This window comes from Gadus morhua, chromosome 3, assembly GCF_902167405.1.
Source record: "Gadus morhua chromosome 3, gadMor3.0, whole genome shotgun sequence".
Lineage (NCBI taxonomy): Eukaryota > Metazoa > Chordata > Actinopteri > Gadiformes > Gadidae > Gadus > Gadus morhua.
In genome coordinates, this window is record NC_044050.1 from 7,354,789 (window position 1) to 7,382,664 (window position 27,876).

At 43.9% G+C, this 27,876-nt stretch overlaps 1 protein-coding gene across 4 annotated transcripts; it reads right to left on the reverse strand.

Annotated features, from left to right (window-relative positions):
* Positions 1–1,240: 1,240 nt before the first annotated feature.
* Positions 1,241–26,473, reverse strand: rab11fip4b (RAB11 family interacting protein 4 (class II) b). Of its 4 annotated transcripts, none has more exons than XM_030351359.1 (13): positions 26,403–26,473; positions 15,682–15,911; positions 15,214–15,399; positions 14,189–14,323; positions 13,026–13,061; positions 10,185–10,284; positions 9,793–9,896; positions 8,276–8,416; positions 7,760–7,841; positions 7,110–7,247; positions 6,476–6,631; positions 3,884–4,027; positions 1,241–3,499 (listed from the first exon to the last, which is right to left on the reverse strand). In XM_030351359.1, exons 2-13 carry the CDS (start codon positions 15,876–15,878, stop codon positions 3,383–3,385), a joined length of 1,536 nt encoding a protein of 511 aa, XP_030207219.1. In that variant the 5' UTR covers positions 15,879–15,911; positions 26,403–26,473; the 3' UTR covers positions 1,241–3,382. The 4 variants fall into 4 exon arrangements, with proteins under 4 accessions (XP_030207219.1, XP_030207216.1, XP_030207218.1 ...); XM_030351356.1 differs by having other exon boundaries at positions 25,932–26,451; XM_030351358.1 differs by lacking the exon at positions 26,403–26,473 and adding an exon at positions 25,716–25,745.
* Between the last annotated feature and the right edge of the window lie 1,403 nt (positions 26,474–27,876).

Consider the following 27,876-nt stretch of genomic DNA (forward strand, 5'->3'; position numbering starts at 1 on the left):
TTCTCTACCACTGTCTTCTTGTTGGACTGGACAACTATTGTACTTGCCGAACTGCTACTGTTCAATGCATACTCAGAGTCAACAGGTGGGACGTGGCAAGTCCCGTTGACAAAACCAGAGGCATTGTAGAAACTCTGGGTCATCCTTCTGCTCTGCATGTTGCTTCTGCTCTGAGGGACACTGTCGGGGACACTTTCAGTGGCACTGACATTGTAAGGAAAGAATGTTAGTCTCATGTGTGACACATTGCAATAGTAAGAGAAGTATTTTCATATACAGAGACATGGAAAGACGTACATTTAAAAGCAACCATGTTGTTTGATAGCTACGTTTGTTTTGGTTTTAGTTAATCAAGCAGTTTATACTAAACGGTAAGAGAGGGAAGGACGTTAGGCTGCTTGGAAATGGATGCTAGTTCAACGTTAGATCATCTAATAGCTTTATGGTAGTGGATAACGCTAATGTTGTTACAACTAACGAGTGTTAATGGAAGACAATCATGAACAAATACTGTTGAAAAATATAATGTATCATTTTATGAAAGGCAGTCATTGTCTTAAAGGTCAGTTACCCGCACCCCACACAAAGCAGTAGTAGCATCACACATCCCCTCCACCCCTGAGCCCGAAAAAGCTCAGCTAAACATAATGTTATTGATTAGCAAATGACACTGTTTTCCCGGGTTTAAGTGTTGTCTCGCAACATATACGTATGGAAATTAAACGGATTGATAGCGTTTAACTTCAACTCCAGATTAATTTAAAACGCTAACTCAAAATCAAAAAAGATAGAAGCTTCTGCCTACTTACCTTCCGTGTGATCTCTGAATCTTTGCGGAAGGGCAGAATAGTTCCACTAGGCGGCGCCAACCTCAAACAATGTAAGAGCCAATTCCCAAACAGAATTCAAAGGATAGAGATATAAAAGACAATCGATAAGTGATAATGTATTTCCAGTTTTAAGTTAGCAGTAGACAGGGTCACCTGATAAGAAATATTTGATGTTTACGTTAGTGATCAATACAAATAATTGTTAAATCTAAATTAATGTTAAAAAAGTAATAAAAAACACATTGATAAAGCACAGAATACAACGATGAACACATATAAAGCAGGGCGGAGTGACCGGCCCACCGGGAAAACTCCCGATCTTCCCGCCTCTGTTATTAAGCAATGATACACCAACATATGACTCAAGGCCAGATGTCACTGCTGTAGCTCCAGAAAGGACAGGAGCCGGCTGAATGATAAATAAGTTATATTGCTCTTTATTCTTTATTTAAGTTAGGAAGACAGTTGCTGACCATATCAAAGAATATTCAAGTGAAAGTCGCCTGAATTGCAACTATTACAAAGTAAAAAAAAACAACAAGTTAACAAAAATTACACTGCAGTCCCAAATCATTTGTTACAACAACATTTTCCCAAACTGCTAAATCAGCTTTGCCTCACAAAGCATTCGCCATACGGCTCTTTTAACTAGCAATAGGATATCACAAACTCTTCCTTGACCAAACAGTATAAAATAGGTTTCATATCGTCATCTAAGAAAGAGAAGTGAGTGGCACGTTAATACAAATCTTCACTACTTATGTACAACATTTACAAGTCATGAAATAAGCCAGGTGCAGACTTAAAACACATGTTATGCAATAGCAACATTTTGTTGAAATGTGTCTTCCAAAGGCACAGACAGAAAAAGGGGCGAACCATGCAAAAGAACACAAACTGCTTTTTTGTGCAAGTAAGCAAAACAATTAATACAGTAGTTTTCCCTCTTTTTTTTTTTAACAATGCGCTGTAATACTCTAATCTCTCTATACAATACTGTATCCTTATACTAAAGCAGAAATGTGAAATCTTGTTAAATGACCCCAGAAGGTGAAATATCAGGTGATTACATTCATGGTATTTACAGTATTATGAAACCCCATGGTAAACCCTACTATATCCTTCCAGTGTAGCCTACAGTAATGTTGGTAATTCCAGTCTTTCACCCTAAAAAACGACCAATACACACATTATCCTTATAGTACCGTATTCTATATTAACAAATCACATTTAATCAAGTATGTCGCTATCAATTGCTTGACCAACGTTACCCTGGCTACTGAGAAGCCTCAATATCAAGAGGACTAAATCACTGAAATCTGTGGAATTTAAGATCATTAACTCCCATTACATTCATGTCAAAACACCCCCTGCACACGTGTTTTGTGACTCGCTTGCTTTACAGCATACAATGTGACCACCACTTCCCCCCAACAGCGCCAAGACGCCTTCTGTGGTGCATCTCCCCTTCTTAAAGTGACTGTTTGTGTGTCTGTTTACCCACATTTCCGGTTGGCTAACACCAATTTTTTAGCAAAGAACACTAAGTTCTAAGCTAAGAACACCAGGTTCTTAGTTAAGAACAGTAAGTTCTAAGCTAGGAACACCAGGTTCTTAGTTAAGAACAGTAAATTCTAAGCAAAGAACCCTGAGGTCTTAGCCAAAACTCAATTCACCCTTTCAGTTGATTGATAGCGCAAGAGCCTATAGAAGCTTCTGGAAGACACTCAAAAAACAACAGGAAAACAAAAACAAAGCAAGACTTTAAGACACTAATCCATCTACCTCCACCCTGATTTTTCTTGTGCATTTCTCTGAACTCACCCCATCCCATTGTTTTCATCTCCTTTCTCAATATTTTTTATTTCCTTCTATAAATCACGTACCTATCGGCATCCTTGATCAACCTACCTAGTCTGTCCTCCGGAGATCACCTGAAGGTCACATGTGGGAGGTCAGCTAGGGGGTCACGCTACCTCCTAACTGATCGGCTATCTCAATGTGATGATCTTTCATTTGTCGATAATTCACTGCCTTCTATGTTCCTCATAAAACATGTTTGTTAGGTTGTTCCAGCTGTCAAGCCAGCCCTCGTGTTTCGAGATAAGGATATTTCACAGAACAAAATTATCCAGTATTATGTTATGAGATCTAGGCTAATAGGTTATTGCCAACTGCAGAGAATGATTTTGATAGAAATAGAAAGAGCAGGTGCAAGTATTGATGAGTCACAGTATTAAGACAGTTTGTCAGCGTATGAAACTGGCCCGCTCCTATTGCTAAGTGGAGAAATCCCCCTTGTCAATACCTTTTCCGAAATACCGGTATAAAACACACAGGCATTTTCTTCTTTTCCCACCTTCAACAGCAGAGGGCGACACGTGTCTATTTCAATCTTTTCTCTTCTACAGTTCACTGGGAAAAACTCCAGTTCCTTAAAATCCCTAAAGAGACCTCCCAAAGGATTGCCGTGTCTGTTCATTCTACAAGTGGAATGACGAGTATCCTAGCAACCCGTCACCGGGTGATTCCTCAGCCCAGGTGAGAGGCTGCTACTTCTTGATCTCCAAGATGGAGGGGTTGTGGTCCAGGATGGACAGAATGATCTTGTCCATGTACTGCCGCAGACGGAAGTTGATGTCCTCCTGTTCCTTTATGGCCTTTATGAGCTGGGGAAAGAGGACCGGGGAATATCTTACTTTCACCTTTTATCAATGAACCATTTACCGTAATAACATCAGGGTTCATCAGCAGCGTGTGCCAGCTACGGTTAGCAGTCGTTCCCTAGTCATGGGGTTTCTAGCTTCCATATGATATATTCTGGTATCACAATTATAGAGCTGGATGACTATAGAGACCATGAATTGGGAGATCTCATAGTATAGTCCGTGCTATAAATGCATGTCTTTCCAACGACCTTCACATTTCTAGGGCAATGGCCTGCTGAGACATGACCTAGAAATACAGGCGTACAGGCGTCCCTGCACACATTCTGCCCATCCCAGTCTCAGGCTAGTATCACACAAACAGAATGAAAAGCAGCCTGCGTCTACCTGGTCTCTGGATGCGTTGTCGATCTCAGCAGCGAGGGACTGGGCCTTGCTCTGTGATGCAAACAGACTCTTGGCCTCAAAGAGACTCAGGCTGAGGAGCTGTCCGTTTAACTCCTCACTCTGCTCCCTCAGCCTCTGGTTCTCCTACAATGGGGGGGGGGGGGGGGAGAGAGAGAGAAAGAGCAAGAGCGAGAGATGGAAGAGGAGATAAAAAGGGCTTTATTAATATCTATCTATAGACTATGAGACTATCATATTTGCGCAGTTCACTGGTTTTCTCCATGCCTGAAATGACACTACCCAAGCCACAGTCGCACATGCACCCAGAAACACACAGGACAACACAAACACTCTGGTCGGCACCTTAGCGACAGACATCTATTATGGCAACACCTACAGGATGGAACAAAGTGTTATGTGGGGTTACAGCACAGCTCCGCTCGCCTTCACCCGTCTCCACCTCCACTCAGCGTGAAGTTGCCCTTTATACCCACTGACAAATGGTCAGCTCATCTGACACCCCCCTTACCTAGCCTATGGGGGGCGTCCCTCTGAACCTTAGCTTCTATGGGCAACTTCACACTTTGTTCCCTTTATTAGTGGTTAATCATGAGTTCAGAGGTCACATGGAACTGTGTTTCTACTTTTACCATCGGGCCAGTGAGGAGCCAAGCCCTGGCCAAAGTCAGATGCTGGAATTCAGTGTTGAGAAAGCCCTGGGACACACACACACACACACACACACACACACACACACACACACACACACACACACACACACACACACACACACACACACACACACACACACACACACACACACACACACACACACACACACACACACACCCCCCCCCCCCACGTGCTGGCATTAAATGCAGAACACCAGGGCCGACCAAACCAAAATCAACACACAATTACAAACAAAACCGGAATGTAGTTTCAATTGTGAGACCGGGCACAGCACACCACACCACAGCAGGGCTGCACGCATGACTGGAGTGAGAGATAAGAGAAAGGAGTCGGGAGAGTGAGAGAAGTATAAAATAAATGAGAGACAGAGAGAACTAATAGAGAGAACAAGAGAGAGAGAACGTGAGAGGCAGAGCGAGGCAGAGAGAGAGAAAAAAAGAGAGAATGAGAGAATGACAACGAGAGCGAGGGTGAACAAGAGAGGGAGAGTAAGGGTGAGAGAAAGAGGATGGCTGGAAGCAGAGTGATAATTCCACATTGCCTCACAGACTGATACAGAGGAATCAGTGCCATCAGCCCCGTGCCCTGGCTTTCAGTGCTCGACTGGACAGGCCTGGCTGCAGCAGCCGCACAGAAACACGGGGCCAATCGACCTAATCCAGAGAAAGATTGTGCTGATTCCTGCGCTGTCAGCACCGCAGCACTCAGTACTTGGCCGCACCAACACATGAAAGTCCGCCTGAGTAACTACACAATTACCCTGATCTTAACTTTCATAGGACTTTTTTTCAACACACTTATGCTGATATTAATATATATATATATACACGGGTGTTGAATTTAAACTTATAATTAGGTTAGAGTTGAAATGTATCCCAGGGTGCCGTAACAATTTCCAAAGACTAGCTAGCTAAAGGAGATCTGCTACGAAACACAGGGTTGTATATGGTGGCTGTGATAGTGGAAAGGTTAGACTTTAACCGGAACCACTTAACAAGTGGTTCTGCTACATGTCTTCTACCTGAAAGGGTAATTTTATAAAAACACTATCAACTCTTATCTCATTTATCTGGGGAGTTTACTCTGCGCCAGGTCACAGTTAGTGCCCTTCAGAGACTCAGTAATAACATTAAAGCTGCTATTGCCGACCTCCAGATATGCAATAGTTGCAACGCAAATGCTGTTGAACAGCAGAACCAAAGTAAGAGATAGGGAACCAACACTAACCCAAGATGAAATCAGGGCAAAAGAACATCCTATTCATAGAAGGGTACAAGGTAAGATAGAAAGATAAAGACAGACCCACAGACAGAGGGTTGAACAGTGCATAGGCTGACACCCTTATTAATTGAGCATGTCTGCCTGTGAACTGTTGGTACTTTCAACTGGTGTGGCCTCTTCGCTGCATATTTCTTGGCAAATCCTTTGGGGTAAATAGGGGCAGGATGTTCTGCAAGGCATTTAAGAAATGCCACTTTGTGATGAAATGAAAGTTATTGTGTGATGCAGTTTGACCCCCGTGACTGATACAGAACAAGGATATCACCTCACTCAGAGGTTAAAGCCGTCCCATTAAACCACCAGGTGTGAGCGTGATTAGCCGTTACAAGCCGTTTTTGATATCTGCCTCTTCTGACATCACAAGTGGACGTTTCCACCAAGATGTGTGCTGGATAGATCAGTCTACCAGCATACCCAGAGGACTGTGGCAAACGTTGCTCATCTATCCGGACACGCCCACTTGTGATGTCAGAAGAGGCAGATTTTCAGAACGGCTTGTGACGGCTAATCAAACTCACACCTGGTTGTATAATATGTCCCCTTTGAAACAATTCCTGTGTCTGGCTCCGACGCAGCACAGCTTGTACGACGGCCTTTGATACGGGTGCTCCTCTGTACCTGCTTCAGCCTCTTGACCTCGTGCTCCAGCTCCACCTCGCGGGTCCGGCTGGTGAAGTCGACCAGGCCGGAGGCGGAGCCACGCCCGCCGGGCCTCTCCGTCTCCAGCTGGTACAGCTGCAGGTGCTCCAGCTCCCGCCGCAGGTCCTCGATCAGCTGCACACACACCCCGGGGAACCGCACAGAGGAGGTGAGGCTTCACACAGCATCCCATCTCACACCAGGTTGCACATGGAGATAAAAAGCCAGCCCACTTCTAGCATCACCTCGTGTGCACGGCCCATGGAAATGTTACTTGGCCTTTGCACACAGGGTGATGTAAGAAGTGGGCTGGCTTTTCAGCTTCATCTCTTGTTCTCCTTTACTTACTGATTTAGCCTATTGTTGCATCATCGTACACTGATACATTATGGACATCTTTATGAACATCATATTTGTTTACCATATGTTATTTCTGTAATCCTTTTGTATTATTTTCTTTCTTGAGCAGACTCTTTTTGACAAACAAGGTCCTTCGGGATTAATAAAGCACTGAATTTCTGAACCATAATAATCCAACTATCCACATCTCTTTGAATGAAAAGTAAATGGAAAAATGGACAGCAAAACGGATGCAGATTAGCGGTGCTGCTACCTCCTGCATGGCCTCCTTCTCCTTCTGGAACTGGTGTCTGTTCTGCCTCAGCTTGTCCATCATCTTCCTGTACAGGTCCATCTCATCCTTCAGACGCAGGCTGGTGTCCTCCAGCTTGTCTGTCATCCGCTGCTTCTCCTGAGGACACACACACACACACACACACACACACACACACACACACACACACACACACACACACACACACACACACACACACACACACACACACACACACACCAACTTGTATTAAGCGTTCCTTTGTAAAGATTGTGCGTGCAGTTCCCATGATTGCAGTCTTTTACACCACAAACTATAAAGTGTGTTCTTTAAGATGCTGTGTTGAGATGTTGGCATTGTAAGAATAATAGAAGAAGAGGCTCTGAGAATTAAGCAGCCTCACAGCCTGAAGTAATGCATGTTACCACTGAGAAGAGGTTTCTAAATCGCTAAAATATATTGCAATGTCAGGATATGAAGACAGAACATGACAAGAGCAAGACAACCGTAGGATTCAATTATTCAAATGAATTCCGTTTTGTCTGAGGCCCAGCAAGAGAGAAAGAGAAAAATTGAGAAAGAGACAACTGCTGAAAAATATTAACAAGGAACGATAGAAAACTAGAGGAGGCTTTTTAAAGAATGCTGACCTCGTCCAGTTTCTCCGTCTGGCTCTTGAGCCGACACATGCCACTGGACATGTGGCTGTTCTCCTCCTCCAGCTGCTGGACTCTGTGGAGAGGAGGAGAGGTTAGCTGCAACTCGCACACACAGCTGAGCTCCAAGGTCAACACAGACCCTGGGACTCTTCATCGACCACCGGGTCTGTCCTTAACTACCGCAACATTGTTGAAATATAATGAAATACAAAACAACTTCAAAAATGTCTTTGTTGATTTCTAGTGAAATATACTCTTCGAATGATTTGAATAGTACGCTAATGGTTTTATCTGCTGGGCTGAGAGACAAAAAGAGAGAGAGATCTAGGGAGGAAGAGAAAGGGATCTGGAGAGAAAGAGAGAGAGATCTAGAGAGAGGGAGAGAAAGTATGTGTATGTCCTTGACAATGTTTGGTTTGGAGTAGGGTGCTAATGTTTATGTGTGTGTGTGTGTGTGTGTGTGTGTGTGTGTGTGTGTGTGTGTGTGTGTGTGTGCGTCCACCTCACCGGTTATTCAGCAGCTCTATGTGTGTGTTGGTGTCCCTCTCCATCTTGCTGAAGGCCTCCCGGTGGCGCCTCCCCTCCTCCTCCATGTTGAGCTCTGCCTGCGCCTCCTGATCCTTCAGCTGCTCCTCTAGCTCGTTCACCCTGACCCCACACACAGGGAGAGACCAGAGGTCGGGACGCGGCACCACCACCTTCACTGCTAGTCTCTGTGTTTAGGGTTTGCTCAATCCATTTGGAGGAACATCAGAATGTTACTCCACGATATTATATACGCACGTTTATAAAATCAATAATTCCGGTCCTTGATTCAGATTTTGCCATTCCCGCATACTCACATATTAGAACATACCGGTGACCGCATAACAATTCGATGCCAGTAATAATGCACCATCAATCTCAAAGAATGCTAGCCTGTGCTGCTTCGCTACCATTTATCTGACTTGAGGAACTATATTGTGAAAAGCGAGGGGGGGAATTAAAGAGGGACTGAACACAAAAATCGATTTTATTTTTGCTTTAAACTTTAAACTCATATATGATCGTCAACATCGTCATCTATGCCTTTTTATCACAGAAATAAGGAAGATATTAAGTCAAAACAAGAGTAAAATGTGTTTGACAGTTTCTCCAAAACACTACCTGAACATGCCACTCTGCTTTGAACGCAAGTAACGGCCTTTTCAGGATGCCGAAGTGCCTGCAAGTATACTCTTCAACGTCACGACCATGGGACAGCGGGGTGTGTGTGGATGTATAGAGCTCTGTTTGGGCAGTGATTCAATGTGGCCTCTGAGAAAGGGTAAAGCTTATCAGACCCCTACAGTATAACGCCAAGATGTGTGTGTAGATGTGTGGAGCTTCATCTGAGCAGCGGTTTATTTGAATGTCCTGTGTCCAACTGAGGGTTAATTATAACGCTTATCCACAACGACAGCAATAGAAAAGTTTCACAAAATTGCAGTTGGTTGTAACATGGAACAAAAAAAATCTCAGTTTTCGAATTCCAGCTAAAACAGTGGGTACACCGACACTTATACAACGCCTCCCAGCTGTTCAAAAATCACCATGTAATGGAGCATCTGTGAACCAATTCCTATCGTGGCTAATTGCTAAAGTATCTGTTGCAGTACTGAAGCCTGCAGACAAGAGCAGTCAACTACTGTTTTCCCATAGCTAATTAGATGACTCACAGATCCACATTCAAATATCATTTGATCAAACTCTCCAACCTCAAGAGCCTTAAGTGGGACAACTCACAAAACCCCAAGGATAAAGAAGAACAAATTTGAGCTTACACAAACTAAACCCATTTAGTCTTGTTCTCTTGTTTTTAAACTTGTTGCGACCGAACATGATGATCAGGCTGCCCTAAAACATCCTGATAACATCCTTCCTCAGATGCTATTTGAGCTGTTTGAGCATTTTCAGTTCATGTCCATGGATAGGTCTTCAGTACAAAGTAGCCCCTAGTTAACTTCCTATGGCAGAGATCCCGAGGATCAGTGGTCTTCCTGTACCTGTGTACCAGCTGTGTGTTCTCCTGTTTGAGTTTGGACTTGAGATCGGCGCTCAGCAGACTGTCATTCTCCAGCTCTGCCACCTTCTTCTCAAGGAAACCCACCTGGAGGCCGGAGAGCAAGAGAGTGCGACACAAACAGGGAGTCAGACAGACGGATTGACAGATCCACAAACAAACAGCGAGACACCTACACTGTAAATGGTCCTACAATTTTCCAAAACAATGAAGAATGTGCACTGTCAATGATCCATGCAGTCCAAAAAACGACATAGTTCAGGATATACATGGTGGTTGGTGGTAGTTTATTTCGCTTATGAGATATCCAACAGGCTGGTCATCATTTAGAATACTCACTACTTCACCAAGTTAGGAGAACACACACACACTTACCTTCTCATTGATGTCCAAATCACAGGAGTCAATGCTATCCCTGAACAAGTCTTCTGTGCTGCCGTGGCTACTGCTCAAGTTGCTGTGTTGGAGCAGCTGCCTGCTCAACACACACACACACACACACACACACACACACACACACACACACACACACACACACACACACACACACACACACACACACACACACACACACACACACACACACACAGATTAATATCGGTTCAGGAAGGGGAACAGCAGCAGTGGGAATACACAGAGGTGGGAAAAAATATGATATGTGTGTGTGTGTGTGTTCTACACTGCTGTAAGGCACATGCACGCTCGGGAAAGAGGGCTGCTGCTTGTACGCACTCAAACCAAGCATTTGTACTCATACACACAACATATGGTAACACATTAACCCAACCCAGAGGACATTTAAGCACACACTCGCACTGAAATGGGACATCCATAGAACTAGGGCTGGGCGATATGGACCAAAAGTCATATCTCGATTAGGGCCCGACCGATTCATCGGCCAGCCGATTTAATCGGCCGATTATAGCCTTTTTGAAAAAAATCAACGTCTGCTTTTATAATTTTTTTTAATTTTTTTTTACTAGAAATGTAATTGCGCTTCAACCACTCAGGAAGAGGAACCAGAGGAGATCAATGAAGAGCTGGAACGATATATGAGGGAGCCTGTCATAGACCGGAAAAAGGGGAACCCACTGGAGTGGTGGAAGAGCAACGGTTTCCGCTTCAAGGGACTGTCGGGCCTGGCCAGGAGATACCTTTGCTGTCCACCTTCCTCTGTGCCAAGTGAGAGGGTGTTCAATACGATTGGCAGTGCGGCTCCCTCAAGGGAGAGAATGCTGAAAAGCTGTGCTTCCTGCACTACAACCTGCCCCTGCTGAAGTGGCAATATTTAGGACTCTGCGACTGGCAGGGGCATGTGAATAGAATTTTATTTGGAAAATATCCATATGCTTTTTGCCCTGCACAACACACATTACCTCGTTCCTATACAGTTATTTGATGTTATTATTAAATATTGTTTTCAAATATGTTGTGTAGTTACAAAAAAGTTCTTCTTCCTGCACTTTATGTCAAAAGGTTGTTGTACAAAATGCTAATAATAATACTCATAATATTGCAGTAATTTGATTTCTTTATTTGTTCCAATATGTAAGTAAAATACTGCTATGTTAGAATTATGTTACCAATAAAAAAGAAGTTCAGGCACTCATTTTTTTAAGATCTTTTTTATTTTTGATTCACATATTATATACTATTCCTACCGTTCGGAATTGAATACAGTTTGATGGTTGAATAAACCGTGGACTAGACACTGCCTCCGCCTCGTATTTGAGAACATTACAATATTATATATAATATCACGGCCAAAAGCTGGGTGCGCCTCCGGAATATTATGAATCTTATTATGCATTAATAATAATTATATTATCAATTATATTATTCTCCAACGTCTCTGGTTCTTCCACTTCGTCATCAATCTGAAGCACAGAATTGAATGGCGACATGGAGCGACACCGGCCGGAGCTGAGCTCCTCCGGAGCGGACACCCGCCGGACCCTCCAGCGGGTGTCCGGGAGTCCGGAATCAATTTGGTACAATTGCTGTACTGCCTTTATCTGAATAAAAAATAATTAATGTCGAGGCAGCTGCTGCAAGTGATGGAAGAGGTCGTCGTAGGTACTCAACCCTTTAGTTGCGACAGATTTTAAGCACTCTCTACAAAAAACAGATTCTGTCATTCGTCAGACACCTTGTACCCAAAACATTTCCGAACTGTGGAGCCATTTGTCTTCTGCTTACATACAAGCTTCTCTGCGCCGCGTTTGCCGGCGGACTCCATGTTTCTCCCAGCCCTACATACAACCTTGTTCTCTCTCTGATAGATGAAATGACCTAACATTCTCCAGTTCATTATGGAGATGAATGACCAGCAGGGACAAAGACAGAGCAGAGAGAGATGTTGAGAGACAAGGGGAGGAGGAGGAGAAGAAGGAAGAGGAAGAGACTAGACAGAAAGAGATGCGAGTGGCGAGCACAAGAGGAAGGGCTGGTCAATATAGCCTGACTAGCCAGTAGACTAGGTTGACCTAGGTACACAGAGGAGAGATTCGCCTCCAAAGAATACATACATCTGCTCCGGTAGCTACACTGTTTCCATTCTGTCCCAATAACTCACGCCCAGAGAGGGGGAAAAGTAGGACACTGCCCATGATGGATAACAGCCAACATGGAGACTCTCGTTAATGCAATAGTACAACAGCGTCTCAACCAGTATCTATGGGTCCTATGGTTTAGGGACACTTCAATCTTCTAACTTTTTATAACATCGTCTCAACCCGTATCTATGGGTTCGTGGGTTTAGGATGGTAGTTGTCATGGTAACCGGTCCAAAGACTAATTTAATACACAGAGCAGCACATACTCTTAAAGCAACAAAACAACTCAATGCATAAAAGGGATTGGCTGACTATAAAATGCTGCTAGCTATATCAACAGGTAAGCCAAAAAACAGTGGGCGTACCTGAATCCTAATAACAAATGAGTCAGGACTAATTAACTCAAAGTTTGATCACAGTACTGCTTACTGTTCCTTATAACAACTGTGTGTATGTCATCTGTTTGTGTAACAGTGTGGGCGTAAGTGAGGATTAAGTAGAAAATTATACAATCACATGGCACACACACACTCACACTCTCTCTCACACACACACACACACACACACACACACATACACACACACACACACACACACACACACAGACAGACACTACACACTACACACTACACACAACATACACGCACACATACCAACATACCTTCCAAAGGCAGTGCTGGAGATTTTCCGATTGGGGCTACAATAGACAAAAAAACAAAGAAATTATCATCATTTAAGTAAATGACCTAATAGCAGGTAAAATACTCGAGACATGTTTAACTGCAACCAAACACATTCCTGGAGCAGCACTCTGATGGCAATGTCTATATATCTTGCAATGTAATAACAGAATCCGTCCACAAGTTCCTTTTCCTTTTCATAGTCTGCTTCTACTAACTCTAGCTTCATCTTCCTATACCTTTTTTCTGTACTTTTCAAACCACTTTGCTTCATTCCTAAGGGAACGAGGTGTGATCAGTGCGACTCGGTTTGGTCCAACAGCTCTGCTACCTCAGGGGGAAACTCTGTCCCACCGTCTCCTGGGTGATACAAGTCATCCTACGTATTCTGTTCTTCTCTCATGCTGACATGTTTCTGAACATGAATTCTGTGAAAGGAAGTCCACGTAAGCTACAGTTTAAAATGTGGTTAAGGTAGGGGTTTCTATGATTAACAGACAACCATAATATTGCACTATAGTTTCATTTCGGATTCAAATAAAATCTGTTTTGTCAGAGCCCAGTATTGATTAGATATTTATTTTGTAGTCCAATAAACACACACACCCAAGAGAGTTAATATAAACACTACCTTTCTTTTATTTCTTTTTAAATGGATGGAGATAATTTCGCTGCAATATAGCAGAGTGTCTTTTTTTTTTACGCGTCCAATTTAGAAAAATTCTGGTATAGTACTGTTACATAAAGTGGATACTGAGGTACATATTGTTAAGCATGTGTGTGTGGGAGAGAGTGAGCTTCTCTATTGCCGACCAGCATGGATAACACGGCTAAGAATAGTCGGCTCTGACAATGGTTAAAGCTGTCAGAGGACTGACGCGCTAGATTCAAATCTAGACGTTAGATAACACCCTGGATTTATTGGGTTAGGGTTAGCATCCAGGTTGACCTTATCCAACACCTCAAATAAAGTAAAACCGTATGCCCTGTATAAAAACTGTCGTCCTGTCTGTGTCAAATACAGCATAGTCTACATGCAAGTGTGTACCACATACATGCATGTTTGCACACAGATACAAACATGTGTGTACACACATGCATTCAAGTGTGTACACACATGCATGCCAGTGTGTATGGTTTGTACCTGTTGGATTTTAGGTTCTTCAGCCTTGCATCCAGGTCGTTCAGCAGGTTGACCTTCTTGCAGCACTGGGAGCAGTAGACGTCCATCTGGTCTCCCGGGCACAGGTGACGCACCTTGCGAGGAGTTTGGCCCGCACTGTACACATAAAACATAGCCGCACAAAAATAATGACGCAACCATACCATCACAGACACACAACACAAATAAGAAAACATGAATTCACCTATTAGGATACATTGCTTAAGATCTCAGGTACTATTGGCCTATAGTACCTATATAGTTAACCTCAAGCATTTTCCCAAGGGTAAACTGAAGCAGCAAAACCTCCAGCATCTCGGTGACAATAACCCACGGAACGAGGTCCAGGCCCCCAGTGAGTGAGCTTTAAACTCATTAGATCCTGCTGTTTATCCTGACTCTTCGTCAGGAGGGGTTTCAGGCCTAGAGAGCCCCATACATATTCATTAGCGAAACCATGTGTAAGAGGATTAGCTCTCCTCGTCTCCCTGGAATGGCCTGACTGCATCGCGTCCCTGCTCTGCATACCAACCACACAGGACTTAGAAAGAACACAGAGAGAACCGCCTCGGCTGGGCGGTTGGAACCCAAGTGCGCTCGTGTAACTGGAGCTCACCTATTGGCCGTATTAATAGGAATGCAGTTTCAGACTCTTAAGGTCTAGTTTTATAAATGTTAGAGGTCCAGCTTAATGGTCTTAAAGAGCTTACTATTCAACTAAGTTAACTAACTAAGTACTAAAGCCATCTCTCTCTCTCTCGCTCTTTCTCTCTCAGATGAATACAGTGTAAATGTTAGCAGTCAGCATGTTATCGAGTTTGTCTGGCCACTTCTCTCGCCTCCACATTCTCAAAGCCATAATCACATCTTTGCTTGTGTACACCTCCATACTCGAAAATGACAAAAACCAAGAAACATTGTGTTCATAATTCAATCAATAGCGAAATATTCAGAGTATATTGCTTTGAAACCCAGTGCGTGCGTGTCTCTTTCCCTCTCTCTCCCACCTGGAAGGGACAGAGGATCCCAGGTCGGAGTAGATGTGGGTGCGGCTCTCGTCTTCAGCGCTGGGGCTGCTGGGAGTGTAGTCTGGCTCTTCCCCCACGCCGTAGTCCTCAAACTGCTCCTCGTACAGAGAGGCAGAGGACCGGGTCGACAGGTCAGAGGTCACTGAGGTGCTGGTGTTGCCTCGCCTGAAAGAAGACACAAACACAAGAACAACCCAAATATCAAAACATTTCAAATGTTCTGTTCCTGTATTTAAATCATTCTGTCAGAGTTTCAGCATGGTACTGAGATATATTTGATTAACTTGATTAATATCACTTTCATTGCCATATGAATGAGTCTACATATTTGTTAATCATTTAATCAAATTTATTTTATTTTCATTTCTACTTGATAACGTCCTGCTATGTTGGTGTTTATCTAAGACAGAAGCAGCGCCTCGGCCCCCTGCAGAGCCCCTGACTCACTTGTGCGTGGGGATGAAGAGCTCCCCCAGGGAGTCCTCCTTGTCCCCCGGCCGGGCCGGCCCCTCGGAGCTGTCTGACCCCTGGGTGCTCCCCACCGCGCTGTCCCTGTCCGACTCCCTCTCCTCCTCCAGCTCCTCCTCGTCCCGGGAGCAGAGCCGACCCTCTGTGGTGGTGTCAGCACTGGCCCGCGTGCACATGATGATGGGACGCGCCCGCGACTCCTCACCGCACTGTCCAAGAGGAAGGGGAGGAGGGATAGCAATGATCATGAAGGCTCACAGTAACAAACAACCAAGCAGCAGGACAAAGCAGGTCGTGAACTCAGAGAGTAGATACCTCAAGTCAGGCTCCATATTGCCTTCCATTAAAACAATATCAATGCAGCCTGACGCAAGCAGAATATGACCTTAACTCAGACTGACCAAACAGCTGGAAGACACAGCGGGGAAAGGGGAGATGAGGAGAACAGGGGGAAACGGGGGGGGGAAATCGGAGGAGGAGAGATTAGGGGGAGACAGACCTAAAGTACGGTCCAATTTGAGAACTTGCTCTAAATTGCTCCCTACCAGTAAAATGAACAGGTTTTTTTGAGTGATCTTTACATGATTATTACCATATTCTTCCAACCACAGCATACAATGAAGTTGTGCTTTTTTCAATTAGTCTGTTTCAAGTAGTGCTGGGGGATTCTGCCCAAAAATAATCTATGAATAACAAATATGTATATTTTTTAAAAAAAATGTCATTCCTTTATTATTTTCAATAAACTATTTTATTTTTTAAAAAATCGTCCTAAACCATTCATTTGAATTATGATTATCGGCCAGCTCTAGTTTCAACCTCTTTGAATTTGACTGTGCACCGGCACAGACTTACACGCAACGTTGTAGTCATAGGATGTAGTCATGTCATCTGACAATCTGAACAGAACAGCATCCTCCACCAGCTTCGACAGCGAGCGAGAGAATGAGAGAGAGAGAGAGAGAGAGAGAGAGAGAGAGAGAGAGAGAGAGAAAGAGAGAGAGAGAGAGAGAGAGAGAGAGAGAGAGAAAGAGAGAGAGAGAGAGAGAGAGAGAGAGAGAGAGAGAGAGAGAGAGAGAGAGAGAGAGAGAGAGAGAGAGAGAGAGAGAGAGAGAGAGAGAGAGAGAGAGAGAGAGAGAGAAAGAGAGAGAGAGAGAGAGCGAGAGAGAGAGAGAGAGAGAGAGAGAGAGAGAGCGAGAGAAAGAAGAAAGAGAGAGAGTGAGATTGTGGCGAGAAAGTGAAAATGAGAAAGGAAATGAGGGGGATTGGGCGGGCATAAATATATCCGGCAAACATAACAAAACAACCAAACGCACCTTCAAAACCTAGACACGTTTTCTCTCTTTAACTTTCCACTTGACATACACTCAATGGTGTAGTCATAGGATGTCACCTGACAAGGTGACAAGCCATCTGAACAACAGAACAGCATCAGCTTCAAGTGAGAGAGCGAGAGAGAAAGATGTAAGGAATCACTTTGAGGTGTGCCTGACACTCATGAGTTGCTCTGACGAGCATGCAAACAACGTGTGTGTGTGTGTGTGCAGGACGTGTCTGTGTTCATTACCAGTTGTTTAAAAGAAGAGTGCATACATTTGTGCGTTCATGTGCACCCATCCAAAGTTTGTATGTAATCATGCATTTTCATGTTTAGGTGCTGTGCAATTACAGGTTCGCTCGACCTCAGAGTGGAGACCGCTGCTGGTTTCAAGGGAATCCCTTGGTGTAATGACTGGCATCCCAGACAACACCGTGCTCTGTGATGTTGGCTCCTAAAAGCACAAGCACAGCTAGACGGTTGCCCTCTGAGGTGTTGTTGGCTGTGTAGTACAAGTGGTTTGTTTGCTGCCGTCTGTTCCTCTCAATTTATACACCTTGCCACTAGAGCCCTGGTGATATATAGGCTGGCCAATTTTATCGGCCGATATTGGCCAATCACAGATATCACGTATCGGCGTATAGGTTTGCCGATATGCGCCAATATGACAAGGTGTCGATTTATGAATGTATTGAGCTCTTTATAAATCCTCTCACGTCGTTGTTGAAACTCTAAATGCTTTAACTGAGCACATCCACGTAAACACTCCCAACAATAACAGTTTGACATCATGTTCTGTCTGAAATTAAGTAGCTCCTCCCCATACTACAGGTTTTTGGTTCCTTTAGCTCATGGTTTTAATGCCATGTTGCTGGAGGGTGAGCAGTAAATCCCAAGGAGCTGCTCTACCTCCACGATACCACTATATATATATATATATATATATATATATATATATATATATATATATAGTGGCAGACGGCAGGGAGGAGTGAGGGGAGCAGTGTATCTGGCAACCTGCTAGCTCCACCCCCCAAGCCTTACATGGACTTCCTCCCTGTAACGATGTCAGCCTGAGGATAGTTATGCAGGAGTGCTTGGGGTTAAAGGGTTAAAGAGCAGGCTACCACATGGGAGAACCAGAGCCAGGGCTAGCCAACTACATAGAGCAACTGTGGGACCTTCTGGGAGTACTGTACCACTGCCGACGAGAGAGAGACCGATGGAAGTACAATTGGTCGGAGTAGGGATACGGATTGTACCTTAACAGAGGTGGATGACCCTTTTACCGCCCTGGTGGTTTTTATATGCACTGTAAATAAATCACCTTGACTCTGAACTGCTCTGTGTGTTGTGTGGTCAACTGTTCAACTTGGTGGCGTGGAAAACCCACACCCACTGTCCCGCTAAAACACACACACACACACACACACACACACACACACACACACACACACACACACACACACACACACACACACACACACACACACACACACACACACACACACACCCAACTCCTTATATCCAGTATCGGTCGGGCTCTACCTGCCACCTCAAGACACTTCGTTTGAGGCAATCTCTTCTAGGTTGTTCCTCTCCTGTTCTAAACAATGTGTTTTCTATCTGAAGTGGATTAGTAGGTGGCAATACTTAAAAACGGCAAACCAGACTTATAGCGCAACACCCTAGAACACCCTAGAATTCTCATACGTCACAAACTCGTCACATACACACAACTCAATATGCAGTGAAGGGCGGATGATAACAGCGGGAGGTTGAGAATAATGAAAACAATTATGTAGTCGCCGTTACTTTATCGTACAATATGTACAATAAAGACAGAGGCGGGTACAAAATCCGACAAGATAATATATTCTTCTTCTGAACATGTGTTTACTGTTGACCTTCAGATGTAGATCCTTTACAGTAAATAAACACAACACGTTAACTTCAAGAGTCTTTTAGTAGGATCACGTAGCGGGGGGTCTGGGCCCGGGGAAGGAGGGTAGGGGGTGGGTGGGCTTGTCACTGTTCTCCTTGGAATTATTATTATTATTATTATTTTTTTTTTCATTTTTTGTTCTGTCTCGTAATTTAGTCTCGTAATTTTGCTCATTCAATTGTTTGTTTGTAAAATGTAAACAATAAAAAAAATAAGTATAAAAAAAAATTAAAGCATGTTAAATGTAGATGCATGTTTGCTGGTACTGTGGTTCAGTGCACTGTGTGTGCAGTGACCCGCTCATGTACAGTAGCCGTGTGTTCTGTTGAACTCTCTCGGCCCTACCCTCTGCTGTGTTTACACAGGAGCCGGTCTACGCAGGCACCAAGCACTATTTGCATCGGCTGCAGTGACGTTGGCCGTAGATCACAGCTGATGACCTTCCCAAAGTGTCCGGGCAGAAAGGGTTCAGGCAACACAGAAATGTGTCCTTTCCTCAAATTAACACTTATATGGCACCAAATAGGTGGTAATGTGATCTCTATCGTTTCTATTATTAGCTAACAAAGAGTATTTTCAACTGTATTTTCCATTATAGTCTTTACATCATCACAGTTTCATTTGCTGTTGTCCTACTTGAAACCACTTCTGCACTGTAACGCACGCAACACACACACACACACACACACACACACACACACACACACACACACACACACACACACACACACACACACACACACACACACACACACACACACACTATAACTATCTATCTATAGGTAATCAAATGTACATGGTGTATTATGTATTGTAGTAATAGTACATTAATAGTGTAAATGTACATAGTGTATTAACTATTGTTTTAATGGTGTTTCTCTATAACAATATAGCAATAATATAGTAAATGTTCATAGTGAATAATATATTGTTGGAGTAGTGTAGTTACATTGTTAACGTCCTTAGTGTAACATGAATTGTATTAACAGTGTATTAATAGAGTTAATGTACATACTATAATGTATCATGTATTAATAGTGCAATAATAGTGTTAATAAATAGTTTCTTACATATATTGTATTAAACGTTTATCAATCAATTTTGTATCATGCATTGTATGAATACTGTAAATGTACACATTAATTTTCTTTGATTACGATTTTCTGTAGTGTTGAAACTCAAAATATTTACCAATATGTTGTGTGTTATGTCCCAATTACTGAGAAATTACAACATCGAAAAAGAATGAAACACAAAACAATTTGTTTGTTGCTTTTTCAGGAACAGGAAGTATGCTTTCACCATGCTCATGTTTTTGTCTGTTGGAGTAACAAACAAAAAGATACAGAGAGAGGGTGATACAAACACAGAAACACAGACAAAGACACATACACAGACACAGACAGAGATTTGTTTGAATTTATTTGCCTGTTGCCACCGTACCTGCCAGCCAAACTCTCTTGGGCTAAGTTCCTCTACTGATTCCCCAAAAAGTATGTAGTTGTTGCAGAGGCACAGAAGGTATTCTTAGAAAACAGGAAATGTCCAAAGAGTCTTCACACGCACACAGAATTTTTGAACAATGTTAAAACAACAGCAATATTAAACTACTGCAGAGAACTTGACAAATTTGAAAAAATAAACTGCTCGGAAACTCATTCAAATGCTTGTACATATACTCCCCCCCACACCACACACACACCTCATTATATTGTTCTAAAAAAGGGACTGTCCCGACACATATTTTATCACCCTGAACAACAACAATATTGGAAAGGCGGATAATGGGACTCTCCCTCCTTCCCCCTCCTGTCCCTGCCTTAGCCTGTCTGAGGGGCAGAGGGTCAATACACTTTTACTGCTGAGCAAATCATTAACCTGCCCATGTGCTGTGGGCAGAGCATTATGTGGACGGACGTGCATTTCAAGGCCCTATCGATTCACGTTTAGGAGGATAGAGAAGGAGCCGGCTGTAGGTCTCACCATGACTTGGCAGAAGAGTGAAACAAAGCAGAGGCTCTCAGATTGCTCTCATGAATATAAAATATAATATAAATAAAGCATTGCACCCAGGAACTTTGAGCAGACAGCCGATACGCGATTGAAGATGACTCATGCCCAATGAGCTGGTGTTCAGCATTCGTTCATGTTTGATTAAAAATATAGGGATATGCCAAGATATCTGTACATTAGCATTTACCCGTCTTACCCAGATTCAGACGAGTTGTGTACTTCCAAATCCCTCATTAAAAGTCCAGGAGGAAGGTTTGGTGGGTTAGCATTTGCTTTTCTGTTAGCTACTTCCAGTGACTAGCATTTACATGCACACAAAAATATTGTGATTATTAGGCTATCTGTAATACGCCACTGCCTCAATAATACAGCCGCTGCTTCTGGCTGGGCCGTCTATGATGAGGACAACCTGTCAGTTAGGCATTAAGAAAATAGTGAAAATAGTGCCAAACTATCGGTGTGTTTGTGGCTAACGGAATGTGGTTCACTCAAATTCAACGACGAGAACTCACCTCATTCAACGACACAAATTCACCTCATTGAACAATGTGAATTTGCCACATTCAACGATAAAAATTTGCCTCATTCAACAACGTGAATTCCACTCATTCTTTGGTTCGCTCAAGTTAATTTTTTCACTTGATGCTGAATCCCTAGTGCAATTCCCCGCCACACACACACACACACACACACACACACACACACACACACACACACACACACACACACACACACACACACACACACACACACACACACACACACACACACACACACCATGAGTGTAGTAAAGAAAGGGAGCAGGAGAAAAGAAGAGATAATGTCATCACTCAAGGTAATAGGCTTGACTCCGAGGCATTATCCCGTTCATCGCCCCTCGACATTTCTCACTTGCTTCGTCTCTACTATCGGTTAACATCATCCATTCTTCTCCCCACACTATTCCCACTTTGCTCAGTTTTGTCTGTCTGTCTGACTACATCCTCATTTTTGATTCAGTCAGGCTACTGTGAAAAATCCCTGCTTATGGAAACCCAGCTACTCTTCCGACGCAACACACACATCAAAGACACACACACACACCACAACCAAAGAACTAATGACTCATCGTGTATCGTCACTTTGTGAGGCAAGAGTGTGGATACGAGAGCTTTGCCAACACAAGGGACATTCAGCCTCCCTACTGAAACTGCCCTGTGTGAGAACAACCTCAGCCTCCACGCTCCTCCCTCTCCATTCAGCTCCAAGGAACACACTGGCACACATTGAAACCCCTTCAGCGCAGGTGTACCAACCAACAGGATTCTGTACACACAAATAAGACAGACACACACACACACACCATGCTATCTTACCCGTAAGGCAGACATAGAAACACACACACACACACACACACACACACACACACACACACACACACACACACACACACACACACACACACACACACACACACACACACACACACACACAGAGGTTTGCCTCCAACTAATGCCCTGGGGGAGCAGGTAACTGCTTGGGTTACAAGGAATGTAGTCCGGGAACAGAGGACAATGTAGGGAGGAGAAGGGTACTGGAGACACTTGGAACATTGTAAAGGGAACGCACACCACAGCCACGTCCAAACGCACACAGCGTTCATTCGTTTTACTTACGCAATGGTCAGTAAAATGTAGTTCTAAATGGAAGACAAGAACCATGAAGAACAGGCCCAACCGTTGCTGGTGTCAGAGAACATAATGATACGCACAAACTGTTGGAGCACAAGAGACATACATCCTTTTAATGTGAGCATGCGCGTTTGTGCGAGTTACTTTGCCATTGGTGTATTTCTTAAGTTTCTTCCTTTGTAAGAACACACAGACAGCCAGGGGATCTAATGAAAAAGGTAATCTAACCTTTACTGTGTGTGCGTGTGCGCGTGCGTGTGCGTGTGCGTGTGCGCGTGTGTGTGTGTGTGCGATCCTTCCATTTTGGGACACTGCAATTGATACTATTTGGAAAAATAAAACAGCTACAATGTGTTTGTGTGTGCGTGATCCTTTGGGAAATGTAATCCTATACAACTGTGATACTATCTTAGAAAGATAAAAAAAAACATATAAAAAAACATAAAAAAAATATTTGCGTGTGCGTACGCATGAGAACGCAAATGAGAGAGAAAGACAACACGTGAGTGTGATAATCCTGTACTAAGTGCAGTTGTTAGCTGACAGTGTCACGCCCAACACAGACTATGCGTGATTGCCTGCGTGTTATTGAATGCATGTTATTGTTATGTGTGTTGGTTAATCCCTTGGTCCCTTAGGTTTCACCCACCTGTTCCAACTATGAGCAACGAGTGTGGAGCAACTGATCGTGTTTAACCAGCCACACCGTTTAGCCTGCTGCTTCTTACCAAAACAAGGAAGCCGCAGAGAACTCACATGAGTCACAAATGCACAATCTATTTAGATGAGGATATTTCCTCTCATTATTGCCATCGCTGAGATGATCAGATTATGTGGAACCATGCATATAGAATTAGCATTAACCCCAACAGAGACCCTTTTGACAATGCTCTCCCATAAACTCCCCGAGGATTGTGTGTGGAATCAACTTCTGACCATTCAAATAATCTCAATGTTCTCGCCTCGACCGACGCTTCGCTGTTGTCCTCTTGAACCGACGAGCCCCCCCACCCCCTCTCCTGTGTGTTTGTCAGCAGCTCCATTGTGTGCGTGCTGGAGGGTGGGCCGGCTGTGGGTGAGAGCAGTGTGGCGGCGGCCGCGGTCGGGGCAGACACTCAGCAGGTGGTCTGACCCCCGTTCCACTACAGCTGCCTGACCCCGCTGGCTTGAGAAAAGGCTCCCACAGTTCAGTCCTAATCATGCTTCCACTGCTATGGGCCCAGTGCTAAATGTTCTGTCTTGGGGAGAATTCCCTCATATCAAAGAAAAACTAATAATGAGTATTGTGCGATGAAAATAACTACTCAACCTTTTATTTCCTTTCCATCATTTAGAGAACCAACCTGTTGCACAGGGACCGAGCAGCGTGCGAGAGTTGCTAGTGCTGTGGATTATACTTCATTCATCTAGACCAGCTCAGCACGGATAATCGAGTTATTGTAGACCTACTTATCCACCACACGGTACCCATATCAAATGACCCGGGCCAATCTGGAAACACAAAAACTGAGGTTTAACAATAGGCAGGAATGCTCTTAAAGTTCAGTTGCGGAAAAATAGAAGTGTCTATTTCCTTTTAAAGACCTAGTGCAGCTTAATCTTATTATTAGGGCTGGGTATTGCCAGGTACCTCACAATTCAATTCAATTCGATTCTTTAGGTGTTCATTCAATTCGATTCGATATTGATCCAATTGCTTCGATATCGATTCAATAATACGTGCAGATGACAAAAAAATACCTAAATATTATTTAGAATTAACCATTTCATTGTGCTTTAACTATCAAAAAGGGAACACACCATTGTATAGTATTGTTCCTGGGCTAAACTTGCAGCATAAAAGTAATAATCATAACATGGACAAATGTAAAAGGGCATGTACATTTAGGCATACTCGCTTCTAGATTACAATGACTGGGTATGCTTTTTATTTTATTTTACTATTATAAATTTTCTTTGCAAACATTTAAAAGAGGAAAGTTGGAAATAAAGAGCATAACTTGGTCTTTACACTCAAGATAATTGTATTATACTGGAAAATTGTACAGGAAGAAACGCTTAGAAAACAAATAGGGCTACAGAAATAGCCAGCTCAGAGTTTCCTCATCATCACCATGGCACCTGTTTTATGTACATAAGGATGAAGGGTGGACACAAACCCAGTTTAAAGTCCATGAGAATATTGTGGCTGTTCACAATGTGCTGTCCTGTAATACAACCAATCCAAGTCTTTGTTGTCATCCTTCCCATAAATGGTTGAAGTTTCCGTCTGGTTCAGTCACAGTTCACAGTCACAGCCCCGTTTTTACTTTACTTACTTAAATTGACACTCACACACACACGCACGCACACACAAAAGATCATCCTATATGAAATTGAAAGATTCTGAAAAGATATTTCGAATAGTAAATTTGTCCTCGTCTATTCGTACAATCTGCACCTTCAATGTTCCAGACACGATAAGAAGCATAGTCAAAGCACAGAATTTGTATTCACTATTTGTACCAAACACAGTCAGAAGCAAGCATAGCCCAGTGCCACAGAGAATAGTGCGCTCACCTCAGTCCAGTTGTTGTAAGAAGACCAACACTAGCCGGTTTGCTCTCCCTCTCTCTATATATCTCGCCCTCAGCAGGTTCCCCAAGCATTGCTTTGCTCTCCGTGTCTCAGTGCCTCTCCCCTCACATGCCCTGCGTCATTCTCTGGTGGTACACTATATGTCAGCCTTGCTCTCTCCAACCGGGCTCCTAATTAATCCCATTACCGTCAGGGAGATGTTGAACCGAAACAGAACTGTCCGCATGGGCCGAGAAACGACGAGGTAGAGAGATCACAGAGACAGAGACAGATACAGAGACAGACACAGAGACAGAGACAGAGACAGAGACAGAGACAGAGAGAGAGGGGAGATGAGCAGAGGACTGTAGAAGATATATGCGATCAGACAGATGGTGTGAGATTGTGGTGTGAAATAGACAGAGAGTGAAAATGAGAAAGGATACAAGGGGAGTGAGGCAGGCAAAAATATATCAAACAAACATAACAAATTGCACGCATACATACCAACCTTCACTGCATTCATTTAACATGCTGCTTGTTCTATCATGCACTACTTCTGACTTTCCTCCATGTTTAACCCACATGAATACGTTCACACGCACACACATACCCACCCCCACATCCACCCCCACACCCACACACACCCACACAGCCTCCCTCCCTCCCTCTCGGCTCCCCCTTGTTAGCCCAGTTAGCATGGTGCAGTCTCCCCTCTCCCTCTTACCCCGTGTGTTAGTAGGTGGGGGGCTCCATGGCTCCCCTGCCTCCACGCTCCAGCAACGAAGCCTTCGTCAGCTGAACTCATCCAACCGCCCCGTACACGAGAGGCAGTGTCCCGCCGCCTACGGCCACACACGCTCACACGCTAAACACAGCACCAGAGCAGGTGCACCTTCTACCGCGCGGGGATAGTCCACAGGGAAGTCCAAAGGCAACAGTCCCGAGAAAGAGAGAGCGACTGAGAGAGCGACAGAGAGAGCGACAGAGAGAGCGACAGAGAGAGAGACAGAGACAGAGACAGAGAGAGAGACGGAGAGAAAAGCCGGTGGTGTCCTCCTGTTTAGAAACACTGCACTGGCTGGCTGGATCTTCCTACGCCAATAGACTGCAACTGCCAATACAAACGGACACACACACACACGCGCACACAAGTACCGACACACACAGGCACACACAAAACACACTTTTCCCTTACTCTCTGGCTGGTACGCCGGCTGCCTGCAAACACACTGGTGGACAGCACTGCCTATCAGGCAACAGTTGTTGGATTCATGGCTCCTCCCTCACCTCCTCCTCCTCCTGTGGGGGTGGTTGCTTAGCAACAGGCCTGGGTGGGCGGGGCAGAGTGGCTCCTCACATTGCTGAGCACTCTTCTCGAGGCTGCCGCCCACTCAGGCCATATTTGCATATGAAACCCCGCCTGCAGTCTGCCTGCTAGGGACAGAGCCGCTGGCTGTGGCGGGGAGCAGGAAGGAGCGGCCAAGTGACACATTGTGGCCACTTAAACGGCTTCTCTCAATGATGCCACGGCAGCAGCTCTGTTATGAGGAGAAACTAGGCAGTCATAAGGGAGAAGGGACAACGGACATGACCCGTCGTTGTCTTATAGTTGCAATAGATAATGTTGCAATAATAATACAGCCAACCTCTTCTTCTACCAGCCAACCCATTTCAGTTCTCCTCTTTGTGGATTCCGCTTCTATTGCTCCAGTTCACCTTTATATCACGATGTCTAAAAGTGGTTGTTCCTTCCTCTTTCCTCTCCTACTTCCTCAATATAGCAGGTTAATGTTGAACTCGGAGTGTGCCTCTCTCTCTCTGCTGAATGATTTAAAATGTATACACAAAAGGCATTGACCAGACTATGAGTGCACTTTGTTTATTAAGCAATGTGTCTTTGTTAAATGCCATATCATAAACATTCCTTCAACACTGCTCACCTTCTATGTTATGTGTTTTCATAATGTATTCCATTAGTAAATTGTCCGTCTCAATCCAGAGATAGGTTCAACCTGGGTGCTTTCCACATTTTGATATACCTGTCATCCTGACTCTGGATGGCTTGGTAGACACGCAAAAAAAGAACCACGGACAAACATGTCTCACATTGAATGCCTTCTCTTACTCAACATATGCTCTTCAAACTCACTTTTCTACGTAGGCATGTAGAAGTTGACATTTTTGTACATGACACAACGTCTATGTATCTTTATGATGGATGGAGCTGTCAAGGAGGTTTCTGAAGGTAGCTGATATCAGGTGGCCTGGGAACCATATGAATCTGCGAGCTCACGTTTTATTATCTGGCAGATGGTCTGGCCTCTCTTCCGGCGTCAAGACAGGTTCCAGCCAAACCGGGCCCGGGTCGGGCCAATCACAAATGCTTATCTGATATGGGCTGGGTTTGATATGATGACCAAGATGGCTTCCACTGATATGCAAAGGTCTGTTGAATCCGCTATGGTGGCAGTATATAACAAACTGGATGGTATATTTACTCTAAAAGAAGATGAAAACACTGTAATTAAAGCGTTTGTTGATAAGAAAGATGTGTTTGCCATACTTCCAACAGGATTTGTTCAAATCCAAAGGTAATTGACCAATTATACGCCCAGTGCTACGTCATATGTTTCGTTGCTCTGATTGTTTGCAGGTCTTTCCAATGTCGT

Bases quoted from the DNA above. Each gene is read 5' to 3' on its own strand.
- rab11fip4b (XM_030351356.1), bottom strand. From the start codon at position 26,012: ATGAGTTCAGCTGACGAAGGCTTCGTTGCTGGAGCGTGGAGGCAGGGG. The intron at 14,324-15,213 runs GTGGGAGAGAGA...TTATGTGTACAG, and splicing joins GGATCCTCTGTCCCTTCCAG to TGCGGGCCAAACTCCTCGCA. The intron at 4,028-6,475 runs GTACAGAGGAGC...CCCCCATTGTAG, and splicing joins AGGTCAAGAGGCTGAAGCAG to GAGAACCAGAGGCTGAGGGA.